General features: G+C 43.5%; 1 protein-coding gene across 1 annotated transcript in view; it reads right to left on the bottom strand.

Moving 5' to 3' along the window:
* KLHL7 (kelch like family member 7) overlaps positions 1–26,019 on the bottom strand; it is a 1,243,755-nt gene that overhangs the window by 578,592 nt on the left and 639,144 nt on the right. The window contains exon 5 of the mRNA XM_044064614.1: positions 6,344–6,519. Coding sequence (XP_043920549.1) covers positions 6,344–6,519 — 176 coding nt within the window. The remainder of the gene's footprint in view (positions 1–6,343; positions 6,520–26,019) is intronic.

Genomic DNA, 26,019 nt, shown 5'->3' with positions numbered 1-26,019 from the left:
ATCCTATGAAAGCCTCATAACATTAACTTTCAAAATAATCCACCCGCATTTGCTCCTAAGCACAGTAAAGTGTATTATATCACACACACCCTTGTTGCTATGCCCGTCTCCACAATATTACAACAGATCTGTTCTCCAGTTCAATTAATATTTATTTACTTAATGAAATTTGTTTAACAGGAAAGTCCAACTGGGCAAAAAGGTACCCATTTTCAGTGGCGGACCGGGAGAAAAGCTCTTTTATCAATAGAAAGAAATACAAATACTCACAAAAAATATTTAGATAAAGATATTACGGAAACATACAAATGATATACCAAAATAAATATAAAAATATGGCAATAAAATTAAAAAGTCAGATAATGCACAAAAACTTCAAAGATACTGAACACTGTTTAGATAGAACGTTTGGAGAATTACACATTATATAACTTAAAAAAACACACAACTGGACTAAATTGCTTTCTGCAAGGAGGCTTGTGCTCTCTTCATACCCCCACACCTGTACACATTAAATATACCAACTCTGGAACATTTCTGACTTACAAACAAAGGAAACCATTTGCTTTCCAGTAAAAACAAGTAAGCTTAAGCCCTCTAACCCAAGACAGTAAAACCTCAGTGAGAGTATGTTTAGAAACCAAGGGTGTAGTGGTGGAATAACCGCAGACAACAATACAATTTGGTTCAAGTCCAAATAATTCACAGGTACAATAAACTGTGAAAGTGTACTTGCAATAATTAAGAGTGAGAAGTGCAAACAGCTCCAAAGGCAAATTTCTACCATAATGTGATATTTTCAACAGCTTTTCAGTCATCAGAAAAGTTAACCACCTTCATCCAAAGGTTTTCCGTTTAGAAAATACTGTACAACTACTTTTGTCAAAGCCACTTCAAAACTAATCATTATTCCCTTTCTCTTCCTTTTTCCCATTTTTCTACACAGGTCAGAGGTTGGGTCAACTGTCGCCATCTTTCTCAATTCAAGGTCACTCTTCTACCTTCTTCAATGTTCACACCTGACTGTCGCAGGTCTTATCTCACACAATCCAATGATCTTTTTGCTGGACACCCTCATTTCCTCTTACCTTCTTCCACTCTCTCGCACATATTCTTCACTAGATTGTCTTCTGCTTTCTGGCACATGTACCTGCACCACCATAATCTGTTATCTTGGACCGATTCTGCAAATGGTGCTACTTTAGCTTCTGCTATGATGTCCACATTCCTTTGTCTACCCCACAGTAAACATCCCACCACCTGCCTCAAGACACTTACCTCCATAAACTTTACTTTCCTCAACTACTTTGCCTTCATTGCCCAGGTTTATGTACCATATGGTAGAACTAGTCACATCACTGTTTTGTGCAACTTACTTTTCAGCTTCTTTGGCTTTCATCTGTCACACACTACCACACACACTCTATGGCAGTTAGCTGCTGGTTCGAGCTTTGATCTCCTTAACCACCCCTCCCAAACACTTGAATCTGTTGATATGTTTCACTAATTTCCCTTCTCAGTTTTCAGCTTCTTCTGATTTTTCTCCTATTTGCTGCCATAACAACTGTCTTGCTTGTACTCAGTTTCATCCCAGCAAATGTTAGGGGAATGAAATGCAAAACTAAAGTTCTTGTTCATAGTCTACATTTAATGCCACATCATTTGCATACAGCAGCTTTGTTGATCTGTTCCCTCCAACCTGTCTGCTAATGTAGCCCAACACCCCTATGAACTGCAGTGGGCTCAGAGTTGAACACTGAGGCACACCCATGCCCACTGGAACCCTTGTGCGAGTCCCCACACTGTGAGTGGCACTGGATCCCTGTAAATAGCCTGCATTAATTCTTTTAAAAATTCCAGGACATTGAACCATCAAAGGACTGCTAAAATCAGCTGTCTTGGGACTTTGCTATATGCTTTCTCCCAAATTTAGGAATGCCCAATTGGACTCTTTCCTCATCCCTAGCGTCTTCTCAACTGTCCCACTGCAAACATAAGGTTGGTTGTGCTGCATCCTGATCTGAATTTGAACTGCTCTTCTCACACCTTACCTTCTGTTAATCTGTGTATTGTTTACCAATCTTCTTCTCCGGCATTTTTATGCAGTGTGACTAGAGTTTGATACCTCTATACTGCCCACAGTTGTGAATATCTCCTTTGTTCTTGTACACACTGGCATTAGAATGTTTAATCTCCAGTCATCTGGAATATGGTCTTCTCTCTTCACTGCTACATGTAACCCTCTGCAGCCATTTCTCCCACAAATCACCTAACATCTTGATCATATCTGCTGTGAGCTCACCTGATCCTGCTGCGCTCCCCAAGTTCATTTTCCTCGGCGCTGTTCTTACTGCTTCTAGGGTGGTTTATTCTTCCTCTTTTATTGTAGGTTGCATCCATAGTACAGCTTCTGTGGGGTTTTCTTCATTCAGGAGCTACTGAAAGTACTCCTTCCATCTACCTTTGATGCCTAGTGGACTGGTAAGTAGGGTGAGGCTGGCATACCCTATGAAGGATGTCTGATGACTATCTTCTCTCTCTCTCTCTGTCTTTTCCATGTAACCTGATAAGTTTTTTTGTGCAGTCTGTTGAGTCACCTTCCAGAAGCTGGCAGAGTGCCTCTGATTTTTTTTTACATTTGCAACTGCTCTCTTAGCCTATTTGTTAACCAACCAGTATTCCTTCTTAGCCTGGTCCGTCTCTTCTATCTCCCACTTTTTCCTGTACTTCTTGGACGTCTGCATTCTACCAACAACCTTCATTATGTACCTTATTTCCATACTTGGTTCGGCCTCATATCTGTTCTGCAGTCTTCACATATGTTGTTTTGAGATATTGCCTTTTTTCCTTCAACTCTGCCTATTTCCCCTTCTTCCCAAGGTCATAGAGCCCTGAATATGTCATTGAACTCTTGTGCTTTCACTCTGATCAACTTCCAAGTCTTTAGTCTAGTCTGTGTTTAACTTACAGTCTTGTCTGACTACTGCTTGCAGCTGACTGTAGCCAACAGTGATTTAGGCTGTGGGTGAATGTTTCTCTGAGGGGGAATTTGCAATCTCTGATTCTACTCCAGTGCCCTTTCCTTACCAAGAGGAAGTTTACTTGAGTAACCTACTGGTCACTCGTGTGATCTTGTGACCCTCTCTTGTTGATCCATACAATAGCCACCATCAAGCCATTTGCCAGACAGAAGTCTAGCATGGCCTCTCCTTCTTTGTTCCTGTTGCCCCACCCATGTGGAGCCAAGCAGTCATTATATCATTTTCTGTCTGTTCAGATATAAGTAATCAGATACCCCCAATTACCAATGTCATCTCATGCTGTCCTGCTTTATCTAGAAGGTCTTGCATCTGCTGCCTGAATGCACTCTTCCTCACTATCACAACCCTGCTGTGGGGCACAGGCTGAGATTATGAATAGTGCCCTATGTTTACACTGGAGTCTGATTGTTTTGAGTGTACAACTAATTCTGAAGACATCTCTCACTGTCTTCTGAAGACTCCTTCACCACAACTTCCACACCACTTCTGATCTGCCCTCACCCAGCAGTACACCCTGGATACTAAGCCAAGTGTCTTTACTGCACTGTTCTTCCATCTTGTCTCTTGGATACACAAGATTTACAGTCTCCTTCTTACCATTACATCATCCATTTCCAAGTTGCATCATGTTAGTGAAGCTATATTACATTACAGCTGAGTGTGCCTCCAGGCATTTCTGCAGTTAACTCCTACTGACACCTATTGGCATCAAATATTGCTTGTTCATATTTGCATTAATAATCCCAAAACCGTGCTGCACACAAGGTATCAGAAAGTTTCAACTTAAAGCATACATGATAGCAAACACAATTGTATTGATATTTGACCTCTGTCTAATGCAGACAGAGATACTGAACATTGTTTGTATACTGTTTATTTGTACTGTAATAATTTTCATATTTCTCTAAACATCTCACCGTTCAGGTAACACAGACAGAGCTGCATAGCCTCATATGAAAGCTCACAGCTGTATGAAGAAAATTCTGCTGGCAGTACGTGTTTTGCTTGAATAGTTACAGAGATGATATCAGATGTTAATATAACATTACAAAATTAATATTCACTTCCTTTTTTGACTCATAAAATCTAGTTTAAAGCATTGAACTGAATGAATGCCAGCAATGTAAAGATTAATTTATCATGAATAGTTTTCCATTTACAGTTTTCTAGTAACACTTATGGTTCTGGAGATATAAATATTTGTTTGAACTGTAGGGTGATAACTTCATTTTTTTAAGGCTCAAGCCACAACTGGGAATTAAAGATACAACTCAAAAGAGCTGTACTGAAGGGAATGAGTTAAGTGTGGCAATCCTTAATTCAGGTTTGGAAATTTGACTGGTTTTATGTCTTGCTTTCACTCAACAGAGCTATCCCAGGAAACCCAATCTGGACAAATGGACACCGACCAGCCAGTAACTTACTGACTCAGGGCTTCTGGTCTTTATGGCAGTCACATGCTGGCAACTGAGGCATTCAGTCCCCTCCCACTGTTAAGCATGGGTCTATGGCATAGGTGGGAGTAGGCCAGGTCCTCAACCCACTTAAAACCAGCAAATACTCATGTCCATTTTTGGCAACATTAGTCAATGTGACAAAGCATCTAGGGACAATTATTATACAATTCAACACTACTACCTCTAATCAAACACCTTGGTTGAGTGTAAATAGCTATGGAGAGCAAGGCTGTCCCTCTCTTTATAGGCGTACCTCTGCCATTGCTGACTTTGGAAAAAAGGCTGTTAGAAGCAGTATCCTTCACTTCTAAAAACTCAGAGAGCATTTGAAATGACTGGAAGCAGGTTGTGCTCTTTTAAGACGAGAGTAGCTGTGGCAATAACCAGAAATTATGTTCATAATATCTGTGTTTGTACAAATAACAAATGTTTTTTCAGTTAGTAATTTTCCAATACCAAATTTATCTTTTTAAGGGTCATGGGGAACCAGAGTCTATCCTAACAATGAACATAAAAGCAAGGATAGGGTGTTAGTCCATCAAAGGATGTGAGCAATCATGTACACATACCCACATAAACACAAACACATACACACATTCTGGCAAATTTGAAACACTCCAAAATACTGCTACAGGTCCGGAAAGCAATGATATTCAGCAGAAAAGCCGGTCAGTCCTTCAGTAAACTTTATTTCATTAAAAATAAGCGTTTTCATTCACTTAAACCATATGTGAATGTTTTCAGAGTCTTCACCCACATAACAGTTCTGTTTAAAAGGACTCTAGTACAAGGATGCAATCATTACATCACTTCCTCAAGTGTCTTAAAGGTCCAGACACCCTTTTCTTCGAAACATTTTTTTAAAACATTTTAAATATAAAACAAAGACATGTACAAGATCAAACTACCTTATTATTTAAATAACTTTTTTAACTCCAAAGGTAGTTAACACTTACTTAAAATATTACCTATCTAGTCAAAGCTTTTAATGCTAAACTAGGTTTCATACTGCAGCAGTCATTCAGCCCAGGATAAAATAAGAATTAAAATAGGCATTAAAAATCTGTTGCCATACTAACTCTTTCTTTTGCAAATAAAGTTCCCAAGGCCCTCCTCTCACCTTTACTGGGACATGATCAATGAACAAATATTTAAAAAAAATTATACTCATTCATATTCACATGTTTAGCTAAGGCGTTAGATAAATTCATTTTTTAATACTATAGTCATGTTCATAGATACGGTCTCTAAGTTTCCGCTCAGACTGGCTTTTCTGCTGAATGTCATTGCTTTCCGGACCTGTAGCAGTATTTTGGATTATTTTGCAGTTTGTGCCGTGAAAGCAGAAGTTTGTGGAAATCTAAAACACTGCCAGTGTGCCTATCTGTATGTTTTTGAGATATGGAAGGAAACTAGACACTTTTAACACAACCCAACAAAATGGGGGGTGGGGTGACTGACATGGAAACCCCACAAAGGTGACAACCTAGGTTATTTCAATATGTACTAAAATCTTCTTTCGGAAAGTTCCCTCCTCATCCTGTCATCCAAATAAACAATAAATACCCCATGACACAAAATCAGTTTTCATGATAGGGGAAATTAGGTGTAACATTTCAAAAATACTTTACTGTTACATGAAAAAAATAATTTTTTACTGCAAGTAAATCAAGTGCATTGTATCTAATGTTTCTGTAAATGAGTTTGAGAAACAGTATGAGCAACAATGATAACCAAGAATCTGTAGAGAAAAGCATTAATAAACCCAACTACAAGAATCAAACATCAATTAATGTAAATTTAATAAGCATATACCATGTTTAAAGAGTGCATACGATGCCTTACCTGATCCTCAGCTCGCACTGTTAAGGTGTCCTGGTTCAGCAAATGTGTTACACGTTTCATATCCAATTGCAAGAATTCATCTGTTTTATAGACTTCGGTGAAATGTTGATAGATAAAATTATCTGCAGTTGCCTTCAGATCGACACAGTCAAGGCATTCTGCCAATACACTTATACCTACAAAACAAGTATAGGACTGAAACCACAAAACTATTATCTTTTGGACTGTGAAATCTAATGAAGTTTAAAATAATTTCAGTGCATGGTCATTCAGTGAGAAACATACCTCTAAATGGGTATGCAGTACTGGTCAACCAATATATGTGTATGTGCTGGCAAAGGGAGTTATAGGTAGAACACTACAAAAATGTGAAAACGTGCAGCAGAAATGTGATAGAGATGGACGAGAAAGTACAGTCAAGCTAAATACATACTTTAATAGTAGATCTTTGGAGAAGAGGTTATTGTAACAGTAGAGCATTATCCTTAGGATTTACCCACCTTCTGATTTTACAAGGCTGTGTTTCTTTTGCCAGTGAAGGCTAATGCCGGACCTCCTCATTCAAAAGAAGCAACAGGTGGCAGAAGACCCTCATACAAACCAGTGCTGGCATTCTTTTTAGTTCTTCAAGTATAAGCAATTCTGTGAAAGAGTACTTGTGCTACATAAATTCAGTAATAAGTAAAAAAAAATAAATATAACAATAATGCAAATTAATCGTTATTAGAAACCTCATAAAACACTATATATTTTAAAGACAAGCAAATATACTATAAGGTACACGAGGGAGGGAAGTTTTACTGCTATAGTAACCTCCCCTCAGAAATCTAATACTGTAAACATCTTACACAAAAATATCATGTTCTTTGAGGAGAGTAGCTTTAACTGTACATTTGGGTAGAATTCAACATAGCACTTATCGACCCGTGGCAAATGGATAGTTACTGCATATCCCCAGTAGTACAACCATGGCAAAACTTGCTCCACCTCTAGACTGAGCAGACTTGTAGTATTTGTTTAAACTGTGGATAATATTGTTGCTTTTACAGACAACTTGTACACAGACTTTTAAAACCTGCGGAAGCATATGTTCTAGCAGTGTCTAGCAAAGGTCTACTACATTTGTCATAATAAAAGATAAAAAAAATAGGACAGCAATTTCAGCAAGGTTTACTTTGAAACAAGAAGGGCTTTCCTTTCATTTCCGGAGGAGACAAATAGTTGATTATCTTCTTTTTCCTGATGGAAATGAGTTTCTCCAGTGTAAAATCTTAGTTGTATGAGCATATTTAGTTGATATTCCCCTTCATTTTGACAGCCTGAATAGAAGCATATCAGCTGAATGGACTGGTTGAGAAAAACGACAGAAATTACTCTAAGCCAGAAAGAATGAAAGAAAGAAGCAAAGTACAGTTGTGTATGGAAACATACATAACAATTACTGTTTGAGTGATTACGATTGCAGCAGCCTAAGTAATATGGATTATATCCTGCAAGGGGTATAAAACCCGGCCAGCTTCTAAAGCTGATTCCATTTAACTCTTGCCCTCTTTGCCTCTCAGACTTTATGAATATTCTGTATGACTGTTATTCTCATTTAAGGATCTGCATGGAAAATCCTCCTCTCTCTCTCTCTCATTCTTGAATTTCTCCCTGCTTCATCGTCATCCCTTTCTATTTTTGAATTATAACCTTCTGCTTGTATTATGTATATGAGCCTTAACTGTGCAGCTCTAAAATAATCCCTTCAAATCAGGTAATCTTAAAAAACATTTTGCTCTATTGGAAGTATGGACTTATCCCACTTAACATTTGACCTCTTCCCCTCCCAGAAAAATTCCTTCAGCTCATTAATTATTGTTCACAATTTCTCTGGTTGATAAAAAACGTGCCTGACCCGTATATGAAATTAAAAGGACTAAAAACATTTTTACTGCTTGAATCTTACTACCCATATCCATAAAGAAGAACTTCCAGTCTGTCATTTGTTGTATTGTCTTTTGCTTAGTCTCTTCTCACATATCATACCTCTCAACTGTACAGATTTTCCCAGAATGTCCAAATTTATCCTCATATTTTTGGACCATTTTTCATAAAACATTGTAGTTTTCTGGCAAATCATTGGCACATCATTAAAGACTGAAGTCAAAAAATAATGACAGACATTTGAGTTTCAGACTTCATATATATATATATATATATATATATATATATATATATATATATATAGGTTAGTATTAGGCTAACTGCCCTGAAGAGCCATTTTAAACCTAGCCAATTATCCCTTGTGAGACTCAAACCCTGCACTTTGTGTTTGTAAGGCACACATATTACCCATTAGGCCACCCTCCCAACCCAAAATGCCAACACAAAATCTGCTATTCTACAAAATTTCTAAGTTTGTAAGAGCATTATTTAAAAATTGTCCCTATTTTTGGGCCTTTGTCCCCCCATGATTTATGGCTTTGTCCAGATTTCTTGCACTAAGAGGTTGTGAGGTATGACATCCTTAGCTGCCATAACAGAAGCCTTTTTAATCCATACTCCTAAACACTTCATCTTACTGTGTCCCTATAAATATGGGAATCACAATTAATGGCTATAGCCTTTGATTTATCTTCATTAATTTTACATCATGAAAGACTTGATACAAAATGTTCCACAACAATGAGATGTCCTTTTTTGGATCTACCCTGTACAAAATAATATAATTTGCAAATAAAGCCAACATTTCTTGACTACCACACTAAATTATATCCTCGCATTTCTATGCATCTTATTTTATTTGCCAATGGCTCTAAATATAAAGCAAATATCAAAGGGAAAGAGGATACGTCTGCATGGTTCCTATGTAAAAACAAAACTTCTTTTGTCTGATCTTTCATATATCCTTGTAATTAACCTTATTATTGCATCTGGGAATGCAAATGCTTCCATTGCCGTACTCATAAAATCCCAGCTTACTCTATTGAATGTTTTCTCTGCATCAAGACCTACCAAATAACAGCAGTATTTTCTAATATTCCAGCTGGATCATACTTGTTCTACTAATGTCATCAAATGTTCATCCCATCCACAAAACCACACTGATCAATAACCATCAATGTTGATAACACCTCTGCCATTCTTCTAGCTAGTATAGACAGTAACACTTTACAATCATGGTTTAAAATTGAAATGCATCTGTATGAGGCTGGGTTTGATGAGTCTTGACCATCCTTATGTAATACAGCCACCACAGCTTTCTTCCAAGATGTTGATGCTTCCCCTCCTTTTAAAACACTGTTAAACAAAATCTTACAGATATTTATCACTTTCTTCTTTCCTAACTTCAGAACTTCTCCATGAATACCAGCTGTTCCTGGAAACCTGAAGATCGATTATACATCGCCATTTTTATGCCATCCCCTTCCATCTTAACTGTCAGTTGGAGAGTCTCGTCTACCTCAAACCTTGACATAATTAAGTTTTCCATAAATACTTCCTTTTGTGTTCTTTCTCGATTTCCATATTTCTCTGCTTTATACAAATTTTCATAAAATTTCCAAATATCTCTAATACCTCTAAATGATCTCTGGTTACTTTCTTGTTATATTCCCCATGAGTTTGACAACAACCTCTTCAATTTTATATAGTCTAAATTGATGTGCTAAATATTTTTGTACTTTGGAGTTAATATGAAAAAATAGTAGCTTAACAGCACTCTTTCTAAACTCACACATATTACTTAGCTACTGCTTTGCAGGTTCATAGGTAAGAGCTAGGCAGGCTGCTCTTGTGGGCCACTTTAAGCATAACCAATTACATTTTTTGTGCTCAAAATAACCTATACCATTTGGTTATAGACTGGCTTTACTCACCCCATGGTTGATAATTATATATAACCCCTAATGAGAATAACTGTGATCATACCATAGATAATCTGAATATCTATGCATGAGATAAAGCATTCAGGAGCTCCCTCTGTCCATTAGTAGTACAGGGGGCAGTCCTGGAGTAGATTTTCTGTTTACTATCTATAGATCTAAGCTGGACTCAGGGATGAACTTTGTTTTATGTGGATGGGGAGTCTGTTCCACAGCAACCCCTCTGTGAAACATACCCATCCCTCCAAACCATTCTGTTGATGTTGCAGAAGAGGATTACATCCCTAGACCAATTATTTATGACTCTTCCTCTGTGACATTTCCCTTATTCTGTAATACTTTAACCTTTGTCAACCCCTCTATGTATTTTCTGTTACTTCTTAACCATGTCTCACTTATTTTTATCCTGTTTTAGCTGTTTTTTTTATTTTATCCTACTCACTGGCTATAACCTAATCATCTCTTTTTAATAGGTAGGCAGGAAAAGTACAGTTTTGTACCTACCATAAATGTAGATGTCTGATAGGTATGCATCTACAGTCATCACATATGGGTTGTCCTGCCTCAGGCAGCCCTTCGGTCGGCCGGATTCCAAAGTCTGGGTCCGGCGTCGGCTGATGTCGCCCCTTCCACGACGTCAGAGCGCCTGGGGTATAAAAGCGTTAGCCGACACCATCTTCCTCAGTGTTTCTTGCCCCAGATGCCAGGTGCCCTCAAAGGAAGGCTAAATTTGGAGAAATGCAATAAATTCCAAACATGCACAGAAATATATATGTGTATATATATATATATATATATATATATATATATATATATATATATATATATAAAACAAATACACCATAATAGATAACCCCAGCTAGCTATGAGAGGGAAAAGTACCCAATAAATACCAAAGAGGGGAAGGAGGGAGGGTAAACCTGACTGCAGATGCATACCTATCGGACATATACATTTATGGTAGGTACAAAACTGTACTATGTCCTTCAAGGATGCATCTGCAGTCATCACATATGGGTAGAATACCATAGCCAATCTGGGGGTGGAGGATCTATGTAAAGGATGGTGTAGCTAAAATGCCCTGCAGGACTGCCGTAGCAAAGCCTGCTCTGGATCTGGAATATAAAGGTAAATTGTAATGCTTGGAAAATGTATGCACGGAGCTCCATGTAGCAGCTTCTAAAATGTCCTTGGTAGCCACCCCTCAAGAAGGCTGTGGAGGTGGCTGGGGCTCTGGTGGAATGAGGTCTAATGTTAGCTGGCACCGTTTTTCCATGAAAGGAATAACAAAAATGTATGCAATTCCCTATCCATTTTGAAATTGTCTGTTTGGAAATTGCTTTTCCTTGTGCACCAGCAGCACATGCTACCAACAGCTGGTTAGTTTTTCTGTAGCTTTTAGTTCTGTCCAAGTAGTAGCGCAACTGTCTGTGTGTTTCCAGGGTGTGCAGAAGTTTCTCCCCTTTGTTTTGTGGATTTGGAAAGAAGGTAGGCAGGTGAATTGCTTGGTTTAATGAGACCCTGGATACCACCTTTGGCATAAATGAAGGATTGGTTCTCAATGAGACTCTGTCCTGATGAAAAATTAGAAATGGCTGTACTGCCATGAGGGCCTGTAACTCAGATACTCTTCTTGCTGAGGTTATGGCCAGAAGGAAGGCGGTCTTCCAAGACAGAAACTGTAGTTCTGCAGATGCTGCTGGTTCAAAGGGAGGCAGAGTTAGTTTTTCCAACACGAAGTTGAGGTCCCAAGTAGGCACTGGAGGTTTCCTTGGAGGATTGATGTTTTTAATTCCTCTTAGAAACTGTCTTTGGAGAGGATGAGAAAAGACAGGTGGATCAGTATTGTACTCTGCTGAAATTGCTGAAGCATGAATTTTAATGGAAGAGTAAGACAGGCCATTGTGGAACATTTCTGCCAAGTATTCCAGGATATATGCCATGTTCATCACTGTCGCATCTAGGCCCTTTGTGGTGCTCCAAGTGTGAAATCTTTTCCATTTTGCTGAATATGCCTTTCTTGTGGAAGGTCATGAGCTTCCATGATGATATCCTTCACTCTCTTGGATAGCTTATCCTGAGGAGGAGTCAAGGTATTTTCCAGGCTGTTAGTTGCAAGGTTTTCAGGTTGGAATGCAGAGTTTTGTAATTGTGCTGTGTCAGGAGAAGTGGCCATTGAGGAAGAGGCCATGGTTTCGTGCATGACATGCTCTTCAACAGTGGGTACCAGTGCTGTCTTGGCCAGTCCGGAGCTATCAGAATCACTTTTGGCTGCTCTGTCCTGATCTTCAGTAAGACCTTGGTCATTAATGGAAGAGGTGGAAATGCATACACTGTTAGAGTTCTCCAGCTGAAAGATAGGGCGTCCACTTTCCATGCTTGTGGGTGGTATGTCCTTGAGCAGAATTTCTTCAGCTGATGATTGTGGGGGGAGGCAAAAAGATCTATGTCTGGCCTTCCCCATGATTGTGTTATCTGTAGGAAAATGTCTGGGTGCAGCATCCATTCGTGTGCATCCATGATATTTCTGCTTAAGCTGTCCGCCAGTATATTTCTTTTCCTGGCACAAACTGGGATTGCAGCTCTATATTGAGTTTCAAGGAAAGTTCCCATAGATTCATTGCCAGTCTGCAAAGAGGGTAGGAATGGGTGCCTCCTTGCTTGTTTATGTACCACATAACTGTGGTGTTGTCTGTCCTTATTAGCAGGTGGCCTTGATGCAGAAAGAGTTTGAAGGCCTCGATTGCATGTATCACTCCAGCATTTCCTTTTGGTTTATGTGCATGCGTAGCTCCTTTTGTGAACATAGTCCTTGAATACATCTGCCCTCCATGTGTGCTCCCCAACCATGGTCTGAAGCGTCCGTTGTAATGGTTTGGCTGGCTACTGGCTTGCTGAAGGGCAGACCCCTGTTTGACTGGCTTGCTTGAGCCCACCACAGAATTTCCTTTTGGAGGCATGGAATGAGTGGGATCAAAGTTTCTAAGCTGTGACTGTGCTGAGTCCATAAACTCCTTGGGTACCATTGTAGTTTCCTCATATGCAGCCTTGCTTGTGGAATCAGAAGAATGCAAGAGGCCATGTAACCCAGGGCCTGCAGGATTTTCCTTGCAGTCAGCTGAGTTTGTCTTGTCAGATTCTTGAAGTAATCCGGTAGTTGTCTTTGTTTTTCTTCTGTGAGAAAAGCCATTTGGGTGGTTGTGTCTAGATCCGCACCCAGAAAGGTTATTCTTTGGGATGGAACAAGTCTTGATTTGTGAATGTTGACTGTATATCCCAAGGCCTGCAGTAGGTGGATGGCATAATTCAAGTCCTTTACCAAAGTTTGTTGGCTGTCCGCTTGTATAAGGCAGTCGTCCAGATATGGGTATATTTGAATCCCCTGAAGTCTGCAGTGTGCAATTACTGATGCCAGGCATTTTGTGAATACTCTGGGCACAGTAGATAAGTCAAAGGGCAATACTGAGAATTGATAATGCTCTGAACCTGCAAGAAATCTGAGGTGTCTTCTGCAACTTTGTCTGATAGGGACATGCAGGTATGCCTCCTTGAGGTCTAGAGTCACCAGCCAAGACCCCTTGCCCAGCATGGGAAGGAGTTGCTGTAGAGTCAGCATTTTGAATTTTGGCACAATGAGATAAGTATTCAGTGCGGACAAGTCGAGAATAGGCCTCCATTGATTTTCTTTTCTTGGAACAAGGAATAGTCTGGAATAAAATCATTGGCCTTGTTCTGAAAGAGGAACCTTTTCTATAGCTTTCATTTGCATTAAGTTGGAGATTTGTTTCAAAGCCTCTGCCCTTTGATTTGGTGGCAGGTCTGGCATGCCTTTTCTTTTTGGCAATGTGTGGAAATGGAACCTGTATCCTCTGTCTATTATTTGCAGTGTCCATTTGTCTCTTGTAATACTGTGCCAATTTTCTGAGAATAAAGAAAGCTTTCCGCCCAAAGGTGCTTCTAATTGAGCCCTGGTTGGCGGAGTCAAAGCAAAGTCATTGAGTCTGTCCTTGTGCAGCAGTTGTAGGTCCTGCACTACCTCTCTGGTTGGGAGACTGCCATTGACGTCCTCTGTAGGAGCCTCTAGCTTGCCCTCTACCTCTGGCATGCATGTTCTTGCCTCTCTGAAATCTTTCTGTGTCCGGAAAGGACCAATTGTTGGTAGGCCAATTTCTGCTGAATCTTGGTGGTTGGACTTGTAGAAAATCTTTGACTGTTTGTACAGATTTTGCTTTTTCCTCAAATTTCTTTAAGACCTCCTGAGCAGTGGAGCCAAATAACTTTTGCTTTTCCAGTGGGGCATCCAGAAGCTTAGCTTTAACATGGTCTGGCAGAGATTGTTCCTTCAGCCAAGCATGCCTACGTATGACTGCACCTGTCATAGCTGACCTACATGAAGCTTCCAATGCATCATAACCACACTGTAAGAAATGGTTGCTAACCTGCTAGGAGTTATGTACCAGATCCTGAAGTGATTTTCCATCTAGGGGTTCAGGTGAAGACAGTTTCTTATGTAATTCATCTAACAAATACTCTTGGTACTGTATCATATGAAATTGACAATTTAATGCCCTCATAGAAAGAGTAGCAGAAGTATACACTTTTTTACCCCATCTCTCTAAAGCCCTGGACTCCCTTTCAGAGGGGAGTTGAATTTTAGTAGTGGCAGCTGCAACCCCTTTAGGGCCCTGGGAGATAGTTTCTGGATCAGCAGAGTGGGCCTTGTAAAGAAAAAGATGCGAGTCCGGTACCCTGTAGTACCTATCGGGTTTGACAGGGGCCGGAGGAAGAGTGTCAGGGGTTATGCTAGACTCAGAGTACACATCATCAATGACATTCAAAACAGGAGGAATAGCCTAAGGTCTATGCTGAGGTAAATGCAGAAAAGTTCTTAATCTTTTCCTGGAATCAGAGAATTCCTGGCCCTGCCATTTGAAATGCTCTCTCATAGTGTGAAGGGTCTCCCCGAAGGATAGTTCTTCAGGAGGGGAGGCCGAGTGGATTGATTCCTCTGCATCAGAATTCCTCATAGGCCGAAAAAACCTCCTCCTGGTAGTCCGAGAGAGCAGAGCCATCAGAGGCCTCCTCTGAGGAGTGGGGATCAGAGGGCTCAACCCTGGGCCTTTTGTCTAGAGGAGGTTGAGAGCCCCTATCCGGATGGGGTTGAGAGCCCCTAATTAAGGAAATAAGGTCCTCTGCTAAAGTTAGAATCTGTGAACTTGTAGAGGGTCCCTGAGGAATAACCCTGGGAGGCATAGCTTTATTATGTTTAGCAGCTTTAGCCCTGATGAATGCCTTAATGGACACGGATGCAGGAGACCTAGCTGCACCACGTGCTGGTGTAGTTTTGTCTAGAGAAATGGTGTCGGAAGTTTCCAAGACACCAGTTTCTGAAGGAAATTCAATAACCGACTCAGCAGGGGCCTCTGGGGCCGAGGTTGTCGGTTGAACGGTTTGAGGGGTCAGAAGTACCAAGGACTCGGTTTCAGCCGAGACAGAGACACTTGCGGTAGGCCTGGTCATGGTTTCAGCCGAAACCGCGGGCCGCGTGTGTCGGTCCTTGTCCTTCCGTTTCTTTGTTAAATGTGAAGTCGGAGTCTCCGACGGCATATTGTATGAAAAACTAGCCCCAAAAAATTCCTCTGCAAACTCTGCCCGACGTCTAAGAGTGCGTCGGTTGAAGGAAGCACAGGCTGAACAGGCCGAGAAGTCGTGGTCTGGGCCTAGGCAGGGGAGGCAGTAAGAGTGGAAATCCTTATGAGGTATTTGTTTCCCACAAGTTAAGCAATTATTAACTTTATCTGACATCGGCTGAGGCAAGAAAGAATCCCCAACGGGGTACTTAGCTTTTGAAGTCTTCGGTAGCTGAATTACAGGAGCTGGCCGACTGGCACTTGCGAACTGCTTCGGGCACCACGCTGCAAGAAAGACTGAGGAAGATGGCATTGGCTGACACTTTTATACCCCAGGCGCTCTGACGTCGGGGAAGGGGCGACATCAGCCGACGCCGGACCCAGACTTTGGAATCCGGCTGACCGAAGAGCTGCCTGAGGCAGGACAACCCATATGTGATGACTGCAGATGCATCCTTGAAGGACATCAGCCAGTGTCTCATTTCTACTTACATCCCAGTGCATAATCACAAACAGTTATAGCATCTGTGTTGAAACTTTCAGTTCAGTACAAATGCTGCTGTGAAATATAATTTCTGCCTAGTGTAGCCCAGTTATTGTACCTTGGGGAATAAGAAGAAGTTATGTACCTACCATAATGTTCCATGTTAGTTGTCTTCTTCTCGCCTTCTTTCTTGCTGGTTGGGTTCGGAGCCGATCTTCGACTCCGACTCCACCATCTACTAAAGCTCGAGAGCTATTTACTGGCTCAAGGCCTCCCCTTATCCCACAATGCTTGGCGCTAGATACCCAGATCTCGTTTGGCAGAACTAACACCATAGAAAAAATTTAAGGACACCTGTCCAAAATACAAGGTTTACCTACAGTACTAAAACAGAGGAGGACGTAACCCAGATAAGGCTCAGGCAGAGGAAGAAGGCCTCAAAAAGGGACTCTTTTCGGTCTGTCCAGGCTAGGGGGATGGAGGGTGGGACGCAAGAAAGAAGGCGAGAAGAAGACAACTAACATGGAACGTTATGGTAGGTACATAACTTCTTAATGTTAAGTTGTCTATCTCGCCTTCATTCTTGCTGGTTGGGACAGCGTCCCTAGCACCTTAGTCCTGGGTGGCTCATCGGGACAGACTCTCGAGCACAGTGGAACCAAAATCAGCTCTACTCCTACAGGCTTATAATGTGAAATGAAGGTATGAGGAGCGGCCCATGTGGCTGCAGCACAAATAAATTCCATTGGTAGTCTAGCTTGAAAAGCTACCGAAGTAGCTAACGCTCTGGTGGAATGACCTTTAGGTTTAGTAGGGAGTTCTTTATGTCTCAGCTGATAAATCAAAGTAATAATAGAGGACAACCACCTGGATAAGGTTACTTTAGAAACTGGCAGGCCCTGTTTGCCCACAGCATAGGACAGGAAGAGTTAGTCTGATTTTCTTGTTTGCTTAGCCCTGTCCAAATAAAAAATGTAATTGCCTATGAACGTCCAATTGGTGTAACTTTTGTTCAGCTTTGTTCGAATAGTTAGGAAAAAAGACAGGTAGATCAATAGCCTGATTCAGGTTTGTTTCAGAATATATCTTGGGCAGAAAATAAGGATTAGTCCTGAGTGACACTCTATCCTTGTGAAACACAAGGTAAGGAGGATGAATACAGAGGGCTTGAAGTTCCGAAACTCTCCTAGCTGAGGTGATGGCTACTACAAAGAGAGTCTTCCAGGAGACTAATTTTAAGGAACAGGAAGCCGCAGGTTCAAAGGGAGGGAGAATCAAGGAAGTTAATATCAAGTTTAAATCCCACGGAGGCGGGGGATCTCTGACCGGGGGCCTAAGCAAAATAATCCCTTTAAGAAAAGCCTTGCAAAGTTTGTGGGACATTATGCTGGTTTCTGACAGGCCAGCGTGGAAATTTGCAATAGCAGCTAATTGGACCCTAATGGTGGCAGACGAGGAACCAGCTTGAAAAAGTTCTGCTAGAAAATCTAGAACATGATGGACAGGGGCTGTAAAGGGGTCTATATTCCTAGCCTCTGCCCAGAAGGAGAAACGTTTCCACTTACTAGCATAAGTCTTCCTGGTGGTAGATTTGTGCAAAGAAAGGATGATTTCACGCACCGGTTGAGAAATATGTGGAAGCCTGGCTAAGGTTGGAAGTGGAGCAACCAAGCTGTGAGGTTGAGAGACTGAAGGGATTGGTACAGCCCGCCCGACTGATGGACCAAGAGGTCTGGCACTGGGTCCAGATTCCAAGGCTGCTCCAGCAGATGACGATGCAGGAATGGGAACCAAATTTGTCGAGGCCAGTAAGGGGCAATGAGGATCATCCTGGATCCCAATGCGGTCGCCTTCTGAATTAGTTTGGGAATTAGGGGAAAGGTGGAAATGCATACAGAAGACCCCGGGGCCAATCATGAACTAGAGCATCTCTGGGGGAGTGGCCGGGGAGGGGGAAGAGAGTGAAGAAATCGTTGCGCTTGCTGTTGAGAGGAGTTGCGAAAAGATCGCAGCAAGGTTGACCCCAACTGCGGAAAATTTTGTCCGCTAATGACTGATTGAGAGTCCACTCGTGAGGCATGAGAATAGCTCTGCTTAGCCTGTCCGCTATGACGTTGGACTTCCAGCAGATGTGCATTGCTATCAGAAACCGTTGAGAGGAGATCGCCCACTGCCAGAGTCCGAGTGCTTCTCGACATAAGGGATAGGACTTGGTTCCACCCTGCTTGTTGATGTACCACACTACAGACATATTGTCTGTTTGAATTGCAATAGTCCCGGTGGGTAGAGAGTCCTGAAGAGCTTGCAATGCTAAAAGCACCGCTCTCATCTCCAAGATGTTTATGTGCAGGTGGTACTCTAGAGGTTGCCAAGTGCCCTGGACAGTCCTGCCCTGAAAATGCCCCCCCCCACCTGATCAGGGAGGCATCTGTGGTCACCGTGGCAACAGGAGGAGGAAGAACAAACGGTCTGCCCTAGAGTACTAGAGGGGAGACCATCCACCAAGCCAGGTGGTCTTTGCATGATTGAGTGATTATTATGTTGTGAGACATCGGAAGTTGTTGAAAAGACCATTGGGTAAAGAACATCCACTGAAGAATCCGCATGTGAAAACGAGCCAGTGGAACTAGTATGATTGCTGCTGCCATGAGACCCAAGGTTTTTAGTACAAATCTGGCCTGAATCCTCTTGCACTAAGACCTGTACATGTCGGCGAATGTCTGACACTCTGTCTAGAGGAAGTTTTGCAGACAGCTCTTTTGTATTTAATCTTGCGCCTATAAAGGTTATAGACTGACAAGGCGACAATACAGACTTTTCAAAATTTATTGAGATTCCTATCTCAGAGCAAGTTTGGATGGTATAATCCCTGGCTCGCAGTAGCTGATGCCTGGTGGAAGCAGTAAGGAGCCAATCGTCTAGATATGGAAACACCTGGAATCCTCGCCGTCTCAGGTGAGCCGTAACCACTGCCATGCATTTGGTGAACACCCTGGGGGCTGTGGTGAGACCAAAGGGAAGAGCTCTGAATTGATAGTGACTGGCTCCCAGCCAGAAGCGGAGAAACCTTCTGGAGCGCCTGTCCATTTTGATATGGTAGTACGCATCCTGAAGGTCTATGGAGCACATCCAATTGTCCTGACCCAAAAAGGGTAGAATGGACTGAAGCGTGACCATCCGGAACTTCGTTCTTTGAAAATAAGAAGTTATGTACCTACCATAACGTTCCATGTTAGTTGTCTTCTCTCGCCTTCTTTCTTGCTTGATGGGTTCGGAGCCGATCCTCGGCTCCGACTCGGCACTTGCTTTAGCTCGAGAACTCCTTTTACCAGCTCGAGGCAGCCCCATATCCCATGATGCAAGGCAGTAAGTACCCAGATCTCGTTTGTTGACAAAGGGCAATAACACCAAGCAAAAAATACTTCCCAAAGGAAGAAGAAACTTACAGATGGAAAAAGGACCAGGTCTGAATGGTCTTTAGCATAATAGTTTCTTATACAAGGTCTGTCCAGGCCAGGGGAAGGAGGGAGGGTCGAAGAAAGAAGGCGAGAGAAGACAACTAACATGGAACGTTATGGTAGGTACATAACTTCTTAATGTTAAGTTGTCAATCTCGCCTTCATTCTTGCTTGATGGGACCGGCCCCTAGCACCTCTATCCTGGGTGGCTCAATGGAACAAACTCTTGAGGACTGTAGAGCCAAAACTGGCTCTGTCCCTGGAGGCCAAGTCCAATTTGTAATGGGAAACAAAAGTGTGAGGAGTGGCCCAAGTGGCCGCTGCACAAATAGTGTCCAAAGGAAGTCTAGCCTGAAAAGCTGTAGAAGTAGCTAAACTCCTGGTTGAATGTGCTTAAGGTTTTGAGCACAGCTGTTTTCGCCTGAGCGATAGATTTCAGTGATGACCAAGAAAGCCATCTGGACAAAGTCACTTTAGAAACAGGAAGGCCTTTTTATTATCCGCATAGGAAACAAAAGTTGATCAGATTTTCTAAATTTTTTGTTCTGTCCAAATAATATCTGAGTTGACGGTGGACGCCAAGATAATGTAGCTTTTGTTCAGCCCTATCTGAATAGTTAGGAAAAATACCGAGATCAATGGATTGATTCAGATTGTTCTTTGAAGCAACCTTAGGTAAAAGGATGGATTAGTTCTCAAAGATACTCTGTCTTTGTGAAAATCAAATAGGGGGGTCGAACCGAAAGAGCATGAAGTTCAGACACCCTCCTGGCAGATGTAATAGCCACTAGAAATAAAGTTTTCCAAGAAAGATATTTCAGGGAACAAGAAACAGCTGGCTCAAAGGGGGGAAGAATCAAGGATGTCAGCACTAAATTTAGATCCCACTGAGGAGGAGGATTCCTGATTGGAGGCTTCAGTAGGAAAATTCCTTTCAAGAAGGCCCTGCAGAGCCTATGGGACATAATATTATGATCTGCTATCCCGACATGAAAATTAGAAATAGCAGCCAATTGAACTCTGACTGTGGAAGAAGAGGAGCCTGCATGAAAAATCTCTGCTAAGAAGTCCAGAACTGCCTGAACAGGGGCAGTAAAGGATCAATATTTTGGGCCTTAGCCCAATAAGAGAAACGTTTCCATTTGCTTGTGTAAATCCTCCTGGTAGAGGATTTTAGTGAAGTTACTATGATGTCTCTAACTGGGTTAGAGATCAAAGGAAGCCTGGCTAAGGAAGGAAGTGGAGCAACCAAGCTGTGAGGTTGAGAGAAGGGATTGACCGGTGCAGCTGACCGGATTGGTGAATCAGTAGATCTGGCACTGGGTCCAGATGCCACGGCTGCACCAAAAGGTGATGATGGAGGAACGGAAACCAAACTTGTCGAGGCCAGTAAGGGCAATGAGAATCAATTTGGCTCTCAAACGGTAGCTTTCTGGATCACCTGAGGGATCAGAGGAAATGGAGGGAAGGCATAAAGAAGTCCCTGGGGCCAATCCTGGGTCAGAGCGTCTCTGGGGGGATGGCCTGATAGAGGGAAGAGGCTGAAGAAGTCTGGACATTTGCTGTTTTGGGGAGTAGCAAAAGATCGCAACATGGACGACCCCATTCCAGAAAAATCTCTTCCGCTATAGATTGTTTGAGAGACCACTCGTGAGGCATGAGAATAGCTCTGCTCAATCTGTCCGCTATAATGTTGGTTTTCCCAGGGATATGCGTTGCTACCAGAAACCGATGAGAGGAGATCGCCCATTGCCAAAGTCTGAGCTTCTCGACACAAGGGGTAGGACTTGGTTCCGCCCTGTTTGTTGATATACCAAACTACAGACATGTTGTCTGTGTGGACTGCAATTGTCCCTACGGGAAGAAAGTCGCTGAGGGCTTGCAACGTTAAAAGCACTGCTCTCATCTCCAGGACATTTATGTGCAGATGGTACTCGAACGGTTGCCACGCCCCATGAACCATCCTGCCCTGATAATGACCCCCCCACCCGATCAGGGAGGCATCCGTGGTGACAGTGGCTATCGGGGACGGAGGTACAAAGCACCTGCCTTGGTGAACCTGAGACGATGTGATCCACCAAGCAAGATGTTCTTTGCATGTTTGTGTAACCAGAATCTGGTGACGCATTGGGAGTTGCTGGTATGACCACTGTGTGAACAGCATCCACTGAAGGAGGCGATGTAGAACCGAGCCAGGGAAGAAGAGTAATGGCCGCAGCCATGAGACCTAATACTTTAGAACCATTCTGGCCTGTACTTTCTTGCTGGCCAGAATGATCCTGACATGAGTCTGAATGTCTGAAACTCTTTGTTCTGTAAGGGTAGCTGACATCCTAACAGTATCTAAGTTTGCCTATGAAGGTAATAGACTGGCAGGGCGATAAGGATGACTTTTCAAGTTGATTGAGATGCCTAAATGAGAACACCGGTCTATTGTGTAATCCCTGGCTTGTATAAGCTGATGCCTGGTGGTGGCTGACAGGAGCCAGTCGTCGGGATACGGTAACACCTGGAAGCCCTGACGCCTCAGGTGAGCCGTGACCACTGCCATACATTTGGTGAACACTCTGGGGCTGTAGTGAGACCAAAGGGCAGGGCTCTGAACTGGAAGTGACTGGACCCCAGCCAAAGCGGAGAAATCTCCTGGAGCTCCTGTGAATTTTGATGTGATAGTACGCGTCCTGAAGATCTATAGAGCACAACCAGTTGTACCACTGTAAGAAGGGCAGAACTGACTGAAGAGTGACCATTCGAATCTTGTCTTCCTGACAGACTTGTTGAGTCTGCTGAGGTCCAATATTGGTCTCCAGTCTCCCGTCTTTTGGGGACCAAAAGAACCTTGAGTAGATTCCGGCTCTGAATGGTCTATTGTAACTGGCTGAATGGCTCTTTTTGCAGTAGTTTTGCGATTTCTAACTCTGCAATGTCCCTTAGACCGGTGGTACATCTGGAAGAGAACTTGAGGGGAAGGGACTTTCCTCGAAAGGAATTATGTAACCCTTGGATACGATCGACTGTACCCATCTGTCTTGAGTGAGGGAATGCCAGGCTTCTGGGTACAGTGATAATCTTCCCGACTGCCTCCAAGGAGGGACAGCCGGGCAACACCTCAGGGATGCTGAAAGGGCTTATCAGAGAGAGGCTCCCTGTTTCCCTGGTTCTTCGGACCCTCTGCCTCTAGAGCGGCGTCTGTTGTTGTTACCCCTCTGCCTCTAGGGGTAAACTGACCACGTGAATCCGCGTGACTCCTTGGGATTTACGGAACCACATCTTCCCACCCTTCTGTCCTTTGGGATAAGGCCTAGAAGGGGTGGAAAACGGACTCCAACAGCAGAAAGAGTCTTGCCGTCCTGCTCACACCTGGTCAAGGTTTCCTTCACCTGAGGGCCAAACAAAGCTGACCCATCAAAGGGAGAATTTGTGAAGGACGCCTTAAAGGGATCCGCAAAATCACATAGCCGCATCCAGGCTTGACGCCTAAGAGCCACACCTGTGCTCATGCTCTACTCGCTCCATCCGCAGCATAAGATATTAGCCGCATGGAGGAGTTAGCAATGGAATTGAGGGTTCCTAGCTGCGAAGCAATCTTTTCTTGAGCCCCTGCAGCTGTAGGATCCTGAACTACTTCTCCCAGCTCCTTGAGGATATCTCTTTGGAGTCTGGTGAAGTGACATAGGTAATTCAGCGAACGCATAGCAAAGGTCGCTGAGGAAAACATCCGCCACTGCACCTATCCATGGTCCTAGAGTCCTTATTAGGAGGATGGACAGGCACGGAAGGATCTGCAAGTTCCTTTTGGTGGCCGCAGCCACCACCATGGCATCAGCGGGACACCCTTGGTAAGGAATTGTTTGTCACTAGGGGCAGTGATAAATTTAGAAGGCCTCCTAGGGACTGGCTCTACAGAGTCAGGAGCTGCCCACGCCTTCGTGCAATAACCTGCATAAGGGGTCGAAGGCGGAGACACCCAGGAGGTGGAGGGCCGAGATCCAAACGCCTCTAGGTATACCGACTCATCCTCAGAGGGATTGGTGGTGGGCCAGTTTCCTCTGTTTCAGAAGTTCTAGGATGTCTGAGAAGGAGACATCCTCAGAGGGGATCTAGGGGATCCCTCTGACTCATCAAAGTCAGTATCCAAGTGACAGACTCGGGGAGTCTACATGCTTCCTCTTACAAGTCCTCTTCCTAGGAGGATCTCCCGAAACATCAGGAGAATCCTCGAAGAGGAGGAAATTCCCAATGGGGAAACCTGAGGCGGAGGATCTCTGGGTCCTGTAGCAAGAGAAGTGGCAGAGATGTCAACAGGTACTATAGAGGGAGGAGCTACGGGAACAGACTGCTGACTGATACCAGTGGCCAGTACACTCTTCATCACCTCGAATGCTCCCTCCCAGGCAGGTCTGAGAGAACCCGCTCCAAGAGCTAGGAACCCAGGGGCCACCGAAAGGGAAGTCTCCGAGGCAGATGTCGGAGCCGAGCTCACCAAGGCCGAGGCTCCAAGGGGAAGAGCGGGCTCGGACAAGGGTCCGATGCCACTCACCCCCTCGGAGGAGACCATGGAAGCCCGACCACCGAATCCCTCTAAGGAAGAGGAGATAAGAGTAGAGGCTGAAGGAACAGAAGGGGGTATCCGTCCTCCAGCCGTAGCAGTAACCATGCCCGAAGACTCCAACTCCAAGCTCTGGGGTAGAGTGGTAGAGTTGAAGAAGGAACTGTAACGGGGTGTGGACCAACAGTCGTCTGCTGAGACGGGCTGTGTAACATTTGGGCCAGTACCTGTGACTTGAGTAATCTACTGACCACTCTCTCTAGGTCATGATCTGACAACCTGGATGACCTTGAAGATCGGCTCTGATGGCTCCGTTCCGATAGAAGAGGCGAAGCCGGAGCCGAAAGTATCGGCTCCAAGGAAGGAGACCTCGACCTCTTCCTGGAATGAGCCATCGGAGCCGATACTACAGATCCTGTCGGCGCCGACTTCTCGGAGCCGACAGAACGTCTCGGCTCCAGCCGGAGCCGATACAGCCACCAAAGTAACGGTGTCGGAGCCGATCGGAGCCGACACCGATGCCTGTGCCACATGGGTGTCAGAACCGATCGGCGCCGACATCGGCGGACAATACAGATTCGCACCGACAGCCATCGGTGCCGAAGCTTTGTCATCCAGAATCGGCTCCAGCCGAGCCGATCTCGACTCAGTACGAGTCGGAGCCGAGGCCGCAGGCTTAGATACAGAAGCCTGGGCCTTGGCAGGTTTTGTTGATTTTGGTGGAGCCGACTTAGCCGGAGAGCCCTCCGGCTTAAGAAGGCCCCTAAGAATCAACTTGTTACATCTCTCCTGCAGGACTCTCTGGCTGAAGGAGTGACAAATAGCACAGGAGTCCTGCAGGTGAAGAGGGCCCAGACAATACAGGCAAGAAGTGTGACCGTCTGTCAGAGACATCTTCTGACAGCACGAGTCACACTTCTTAAAACCTGAAACCCTCTCCTTTGACATGGTGCCGAACACACAATACACACACACCAGTCAAATTAAATTAAATTAAACAAAATACCAAGAGGTATTCTATAAAACACCAACACACACACCCTAACAGGGGGGGGGATGGGATAGGGAATTGACTAACAAAAAATTAAAAGAGACAGGGAATTTCTGTCAGAAAGGGATAGAATTAAATTTAAACTATCAAAAAAAAAGTTTTAGACTAAAAAGGGGCTTGAAAAATCACAAAAGTGAACAACTTACCAGGAGCTGGTAAAAAGAAGACCTCCCAAGCGAAGCGGCAAACGAGATCTGGGTACTTACTGCCTTGCATCATGGGATATGGGGCTGCCTCGAGCTGGTAAAAGGAGTTCTCGAGCTAAAGCAAGTGCCGAGTCGGAGCCGAGGATCGGCTCCGAACCCATCAAGCAAGAATGAAGGCGAGATTGACAACTTAACATGATTTGTTTAACCTGCTGAGATCCAAAATAGGTCTCCAGTCTCCTGTCTTTTTTGGTACCAAAAAGAACTTGGGAGTAAATTCCGGATCCTTGCTGGTCTGCTGGGACTGGCTGGATGGCCCTTTTTTCTAGCAGTTTTAAAATTTCTGGCACTGCTTGTTCCCTTAGACCAGGTGGAATATCTGGAAGGGACTTGGTTGTCTGTACAGGGGTGTGGACAAAGGGGATTTTGTAACACTCGGATATGATGGACCGTACCCATTTGTCTTGTGTGAGGAGTTGCCAGGCTTCTGGG

The sequence above is a fragment of the Protopterus annectens genome, chromosome 3.part0 (genome assembly GCF_019279795.1).
Source record: "Protopterus annectens isolate FY-2018-M chromosome 3.part0, PAN1.0, whole genome shotgun sequence".
Classification (NCBI taxonomy): domain Eukaryota; kingdom Metazoa; phylum Chordata; order Ceratodontiformes; family Protopteridae; genus Protopterus; species Protopterus annectens.
This window is presented reverse-complemented; position numbering and strand designations above follow the sequence as displayed.